The sequence below is a fragment of the Capra hircus genome, chromosome 26 (assembly GCF_001704415.2).
Source record: "Capra hircus breed San Clemente chromosome 26, ASM170441v1, whole genome shotgun sequence".
Taxonomy (NCBI): domain Eukaryota; kingdom Metazoa; phylum Chordata; class Mammalia; order Artiodactyla; family Bovidae; genus Capra; species Capra hircus.
This window is the reverse complement of record NC_030833.1, coordinates 44,499,733-44,507,678: the sequence shown is the minus strand read 5'-3', so window position 1 is coordinate 44,507,678 and position 7,946 is coordinate 44,499,733. Positions and strand designations below refer to the sequence as shown.

Sequence of the window (7,946 nt, the reverse complement as noted above, 5' to 3'; positions counted from 1 at the left end):
AAGAGTTGATTTTTTGATCATGTTTTCCATTAAATCTGTATTCTTTATGCATGTAAACTTTAACAGAGGGATCAGGTGAAAAACCTTAGACAAAGATTCATGAGGTTACTTTTCATATTGAATAATTCCCTCCTAGGCTGTCTTATATTCTTATATATTGCTTCTTTGATTGTGTGCCTAGTTCAAGCTTCCCAGGTGGTGCTCGTGGTAAAGAACTCGCCTGGCAATGCAGGACACATAAGAGTAGCAGGTTTGATCCCTGGGTCTGGAAGACCCCCTGGATGAGGGCATGCCAACCCACTCCAGTATTCTTGCCTGGACAAGTCCACGGACAGAGGAGCCTGGCAGGCTACAGTCCGTAGGTTCACAAAGAGCTGGACACTCGTGAAGCGACTTAGCATGCATGCACTCAGTCTAGTTCAAGAATTTGAGTGGGGGTCCCATGGACAGAGGAGCCTGGTGGGCTGCAGTCCATGGGGTCGCTAAGAGTCGGACACGACTGAGCAATTTCACTTTTTATTTTCATGTATTGGAGAAGGAAATGGCAACCCACTCCAGTGTTCTTGCCTGGAGAATCCCAGGGACAGGGGAGCCTGGTCGCACAGGGTCGGACACGACTGAAGCGACTTAGCAGCAGCAGCAGTCCCAAAAGGAGTGTATGGCAGTAGTGGGGATGGTGGTGGTGTGGTAGTTGTGTACAGAAAACTGCTAAGTGTGACACTGGATGGCCTAATGGTAACCTTATTGAATTCTTTAAGCCGATTTGTTGGATTACTTTTGTACTAGACCAGGCTTCCCTGGTGTCTCAGTGGTAAAGAATCTGTCTGCAACGCAGGAGATGCGGGTTCGATCCTTGGGTTTCAAAGATCCCCTGGAGAAAGAAATGGCAACTCACTCCGTTGTTTTTGCCTGGAAAATCCCATGGACAGGGGAGCCTGGCAGGCTACAGTCCATGGAGTCGCCAAAGAGTCAGACACAACTTAGCATCTAAACAATAGATGATATATCACTTTTTGAGGGACATTTGATTTATAAGAAGTATTTTCTACAATGTTATAGGGACATTCTACAAAAGCACTACATGGTCTTTCAGTATTAATACACCAATTCTGCCCTTGGCATCTTGCCTGAAATTAAACATCAACTAAGTTCAAAAGTAATTATTTTTTTATTTCAACTCTATAAAGTATACAACAGGCACTCGGCAATTACAGCTGCAGGAAAAATACAGAGCAAATCAAAGCAGGTTACGTTTATGAAAAAGTTTTTAATCTACATCAAAAGAGTGCAAGTGGTCAGTGACCACCAGATGACAGTTGTTGCATTCTGACTAACAAAGGACTCCTTCATGTAGAACAAATTGTAAGAGGACAATCATACCATAGCTGTAGGAATACAAAAGAACTGACCAGTTGTAAAAACATCATACATTGAAATAAAGTTGACAGATGATGCTTCAAGAAACGTCCCTTTACTTGGAAGTCCAAACCTCTGAGTCACTGTCACGCCCCAGAGCTCTGTCTGTTGATGCAAGGGCAGATAAAGAGGAGGGCTAACAACACACTTTCAAAGTTCGGCTTTCCAGGTCTGTTGAAAACTTGCCTTATAAGTGATCTGCATATACAAGAACTCAGAGGAAGCATCCTGTTCTGTTGAGTGGTGCATTTGTTTATCATTGGTTTCATGATGAGGCTTGGTTAGCAGTCATTTTCCAATTTTTCTTTTGAGTTAGATGGTTTTTCACAGAGTCTAAAAAAGGAGATTTCATAATTTGACTGCACTGATTTTTTTTTAAAAAACTGAATCTGCACAACTTAGCAAAACAGGAATACCTGTATACAGACTGGTAGTATGTCATATATTAATTTGACCTGCACATACATTTATACATTTCACAGAAATGACGCTGTGTCTCATTAACAGATACACAGCTCTGGTACAGTGAACAGAAATAAGAGAGCAACTTCATCATCTCTGTAATTCATCAATATTATATAATAAAGGCTTATAAATTGTCAGCAGAAAGAACTGTAAAACGCAGCAAGCTAAGAAAGGACAACATTTTGAGGTGTGTTTGTCTTTGTCATGCAGCATAACACCGAATTTGTTTTTTTAATAGGATGCCATGAATTTAAGGCACTTGCAACAATGCCAGATAGCCAGGTCATGTTCTAAACTATGGGACAGATGAAGAACAGTACAGTTGACAGAATTTTCAATAATACTGACAATCAGGACATTAATTCAAGTCTACTTGGACCTAAAAACTTTATTCCATACAAATTAAATGAAATAATAATGCTGTGAAACACTAAAAAAAGTTATATGTACCACAAAATATCACACAAAAATATCTATTTACATAAATATTTGTCTGTGGTCCTATTGTGAAAGAAAACATTGTTATGGAGAATGCACAAACCACCTCTACTGTATGCAATCGGTTCTAATAGCCTTATTTTCATGGTAGCTGACTTCTTTAAGTCCACCATCAGTTCAGTCTTTTAGAAAGGAAACAGGAAAAATTCAGTAGTTGAATTTCTATAGTATACATGTGTGCTTCACACGCGTATCCCGTAATTTTAGGTAAAATTATGATTTGTAAAGAAGATAATAAAAATAAATTTGTTTTAAATGGCATGTGGATCTGATTCCTATATTAAAGAAGGTAAAAACATAAAAATCATTCATAGCAAATTTCCAGAAATCATTTTTCCTAATGTAGTCAATCTATCTCAAGTATAACGATGTTCCTTTCCTTGGCAGTTTTCAGTTTTCCTGTGAGTCAGGACACACAGAAAGCCCTTATATCCCATACTTGAAATATTAACAAGAAATTCAGTTAACAGATCAAACAAGTTGGCACTATTCTAACTTATCTGGATGTTCTTTTTTTTTCGGATGTTCTTGTAAGAAATGAGAAGGGGCATGAAAAATTCAGAAATAAAGTGAGATGTGCTTTATGAAGCCAGCCATGAATTTTAGCCCTAGTGTCATCATTAAGACAGGATTTAAATCCTTAAAATTCATTGTTGAACATTAGATGAACGTTTTCTCGTAGTAACTCTTGTGAGATGTAGTTCACCTGTGTTTTTTTGGTGATTGCTTTAGACAGCCTAATGCAGTGCCACGAGAGAAATGAACAAAGATGCAATAACAAGCGGGAGAAATGACCTACAGTTGCATTAGGCTCAATGCCACGTCTTCCTTCTCCGCAAAACTTGAACATATTGGTTGTCTTAGACTTGAACCATAGTTCCAAACCCAGAGTAAGTGCTAATTTCTGGGGCTATTGGGATATTTTAAAAGTTGCAGGAGAAGATTCTCTTATTTAAAATGACTAGGTCAATTTCATTTTCTAGCAAACGTTTAGCATGCCTGAACCACTGTCTTTAAAAAAAAAAATCACTGAACATTGACTGTAATGTTGCAATTATATATTTTTAAAGGCCCAAATTAAAAGCAATATTAAACTTCTGAAGTAGCATTAATAGCTGGATATTAGATTGCTATGTTTAATATTGTTTTGTAAAACCTGTAGAAGAAGGTATCTTGAGGAACAATTTTGAGAAATGATCAAGGGAGGGAAAAATCCAATAATATGAGGATATTATTGAGATATTATTAAGATCAAAATTTTAAATTTATTGTAATTACATATAATATGCCCTTAGTACTTTTGTTCTCCAAATGTTTCTTAGATTGTTGTTTTGATAATATATCATATTCTAAAGACTTCTTGTGAAAAATTCAAACAAAAATCATAATATATGCCTTCTTGAATACTACATAATGATCTAGTTGGACATATGTTTTATAGAAATGTCTACATTTGATTGAGTTTTTAAAACAAAGACGCAAACTTCTATTTAATATGCCATATTCACAAAGTTTCAAATCAGGATGACAGCTTATAAAATTACACATTTGTCTAAGGAGGTATAATGCCAGTTGGCTCTGCTACTTAGGACACCTAATAGTTGTCAACTGGCCTGCCAATAAACGACTCTTTGCCAATTCTTTTCTCTATGAAATCAATTTGTTATTTTCAAACCTAATCTTTTCCTAGCTATTATGATATTTCAGATTTGTAATATTTCTGTTCTATTTAGCTCTAATTTACTTTTAAGATAGCAGGTTCCTCTTTCTCTCTCTCTCCTTCCTTTCTCCCTTCACATGTTACTAGACGCATATTGCCACGGACAAAAAGGTAATCTCGCACCTGGCCAGGTTCTTCTCTTGTTCCTGACCTCATAAAGTTAGTTTTCTCATCTGGTGAATCAATGGTTTTGTGCTTTCTTTTCTTTTTTGGTTCAGGCCTAAGACAGGAAGCTAGTTCAAATACACGTTTAGTCACCTTTCTCCCTTAACCTTAGACTATGTTGTATAAGTGAAATCTGACAGGAGTTTGGTTTGATAACTTGAGTGAAAATGCTTGATTCTCTGGCTACACATATAATGATTAGAATTTGTGTTGTCTGTTCAGACACTGACATTTACAGATGAAAAATGTACATAGCACCTATATAGTTTTTTTTTTTTTTTTTGGATGGATCTTAATCCCTCTCCACCCCACCCTATCGTAAGGGTTTATTTTTATAAAAGGGAATATTTTAAGCCTCAGTTTGAAGGTGTGTTAGGTAACAAATTAAAACCAATTGGCTGCTAGTCATTTATTTCCAGGACCATCTTTAAGCACACTATTTAAAAAAATATGAAATGATTTGTGAATTGCTTTTTTTCCCCCACTCTGTCATGCCAATTTATCAACAAGAAATGAGCAGATATATCATGCATGTTGATTTTTCTTCAGTCCTCTGTGAAAACACGTATATACCTGCTATGAAATTTCTCAGCAGAATCCACAGCAGTTGTGCTTTTATCATACCAATTTCTAAAATCTGTCAGAAAGGAAAGGGAACATTCAGTCTCGTCATCAGCACTGCTGGGAAATAAAATCATGAAACTTCTAGCACTGGTTTGACATGACCTCTGCGACCAGCAGATGTGTGGTCCTCTTGTGTACGGAATATACACCGGCTTGCAGTAACAGAACCGACAACCCTCACTTGAAGAAAGGGAAGAGTCCAGTTTTTGTACCATAATAATCTATCGTACCCAATATATTATTTTTTGATCTTCTTGATAATTCTAGCAAGGTACTGACTCTTTTACTAGATTGAAGTGTTTCTTACAGTCTTTCAAATTATAATCAGAGCAAAGCAAGATCATTGCAACAATGAAGAACATCTCTTTACTGGTGAAAGGCTTTGCTTCAGGACCACCATGTCAACTGCTATATTTAGGTTCAAACAGAAAACATGTAAAGAGCACTACTGTCATCTAAGCAATAAGTCCTAATGCCACTGTAGTTACTGGAGCAGCATCGATCAAAGGCATCATGGTGACCCCGAGCACTCATCTTCTCTCTTTCCTTCAGGTTTGCTGGCAGCTGTGTCTTAGAAAAAGCTGTCTCCAGCAAGGCAGAAGCAGGTAAGAGAAATGCATTAGAAGTCTATGTCCCATCCCGAGTTGTCGTCAGGTGGTGGTTCGTCATTGTCCTCAGGGAAACTGTCAAAATTGCTTGTGTCTGTGGGTGATGCCACCTGTAAACAAGAGTATTAGTGGAATTCCAAGCTAGATTTTTAAAAGCAATCTTTATTCATTCCTTATTCAGTGGCTATTTTGGGCATGTCTACCATGAGCAGGAATTGTCCTTTGTATTGAGGATTACAGTGGTGAATAAAAACAGGCATAGTTTTTGCCCTTCTAGAGTTTACACTCTAGGGAAGAATAAGTTGTGTGATTAAAAGAAATAATTAGAAAACATCTCTATAAACTCTTACAAGTTTACTGGCAGTTCAATATGCAGAGCATAAATAAAGGTGGTGAAGAAGCAGACTTTAGTTTCTCTCATATTCTATAATATTTAGGACTTCATATTCTATTCTATATATTTACATACATAATATATATATATATTCTTCCATTTAATTTAATACTACTGTTGCATAAAAGGAGACCCCTGGTGAGTATAAGTTAGGATACTTTAGGCTTTTATTTTCCTCTGAAAGTTTCTTATTCTGCCTTTGTTCTAAAAAGAAAACTTCATGAATGCAGTTAACATCGTACTTTACTTTGTTTGTGAATAAACATAAATATAAGCATACAAATTAAAATGATAAGTACAGCAATTGTTTCTGTATAAGGAGTGATCTTAAATTAGTCCCAGAAGAAAGGATGTATATAAATGAAGAGCTCAGGAGTGCAAAACAGCCCTCTCCTCATTAGTTAAGACTGAACAGATTTTATTAGATAGATGCTGTATTGAATAAAAATATAAATGCAGTCAATTGAAATCTATTTCGGGTTAACACAGTGTAAACACTTAGTTCACTTTGTGGACTAGTAGTTTAACAAAACACCTGATATATTAGAAGAGAATGTCTTTCTTTTAGAGCCTGATCAAACAATAAAAGAAAAGAACTGTGCTTAGGAATACTTTAAAGAACTATGGGGGCAGAGGAGGAGGAAGTATGTGGAGCATAAATGAAACGATATTGGCCAGGAATTGAAAGCTGTTAAACTGGCAGCTGAACTACTGTCTAAGCTCAACAAAAAACCACAGGACAGGGAATGTTGGGATGTGGCCCGTTTGGATTGGACTCTTGGAGACAGAGCATGGTGGACCCACAACCAGAAGGAAAGAATAACAGAGTATCCTGACTCATCCAAGTAGACTCAGGTACACACTACAGAGCTTTTGCATCTTATACAGACAATACATGAATGTGCAGAAATGTAAAATAATTTATGAATATGACTAAATAAGGTTGTAAATATATTCTTGGGCAAAGATGTATAAAGTTTTTATGGTATGTGGAAAAAGAGATTCATTATACTCTTCTGTCAACACTTGTATATTTAACACATTATAAGTTTGAATTTTAGAAGGTGTCATTTTGTTAATCTGCTATTTCTCCTATATTTTAAGCTGATCATAGGATAAAAATTTTGAAATAGCAGATCTTTGATGACTGACAAATACCTTCATGTGTATCACACAATTACAAGCTGGAAAGTTTACTTACACTTGGTATTATAGGAGGTGTCAAGGTGCCTTTTCTTAAGCCTTCCCAGTTAAAGCCCTCAAACCATCTAAAAAAGGAAAAAATAGATAGTTAAAGGCATTTTACCTCAGTTAAAGCCTTCTCAAAACAACTTATATGATGTCCATGACTGATGGAAAACAGGTAAGCAAACATTTTCATTATGAGAATAATGTTTTCTATTTAATTGCAGATTTTAAATGTTAGCTTATTAAGTGGAATGCATTTAAAAAAAAATCTAATTGTCAAAATTTTAAAGACCAATAGCAATTGCTTTTTATTCTAGTTATTTCAGTCATGACCTTGTTCCAAAATGATCATTATAATTTAATAAATGCCATAATATGCTTGGCCCTGTACCCTACAGGTTGTTATTTTAAGAAGGCAGAATCAGGGAATGAAATGTCAGGATGGAAAATTATTCTTCCATCTTTGTTACTGGGCAGCCTCAGTTAATTAACCTTTTCACATCACTGTCTTGGTCTCTATGTATCTGTATCTCATTTTCTTTCTTTTTTTTTTTTGGTTCAATGAAGGTACTTTGAGTATGGCTTTTTGTGAAAATGGGGACCAAATATCACAAAGGTCTTTGTTGTTGTTGTTGTCTTTGAAATGTTTCATCATTAGCAAATAATTACATGAAATTCCTGCAGGCTTTTTAGACATTCATAGGTATTGTGGGAAACACATTCCTTTGGTATGGATGTGAATTTCCTCTGCATGCTACAGAAACCAATAGGGAAAGACCAGTATGATCTTGGTTTAGCTTTAGAACATTTAATCTACATGGGTAAGGTCTACTGTTTAAGATGCTGCGTTGTTTTAAAAAATGACTGT

At 36.0% G+C, this 7,946-nt stretch overlaps 1 protein-coding gene across 4 annotated transcripts in view; it reads right to left on the bottom strand.

Moving 5' to 3' along the window:
- Positions 1,150 to 7,946, bottom strand: part of PRKG1 (protein kinase, cGMP-dependent, type I) — a 1,377,467-nt gene continuing 1,370,670 nt past the window's right edge. For all 4 annotated transcript variants that reach the window (XM_018041139.1, XM_018041140.1, XM_018041138.1 and 1 more), the window contains 2 exons: positions 7,092 to 7,158; positions 1,150 to 5,606 (listed from right to left, as the gene is read on the bottom strand). In XM_018041139.1, coding sequence (XP_017896628.1) covers positions 5,508 to 5,606; positions 7,092 to 7,158 — 166 coding nt within the window. In that variant the 3' untranslated portion in view covers positions 1,150 to 5,507. The remainder of the gene's footprint in view (positions 5,607 to 7,091; positions 7,159 to 7,946) is intronic.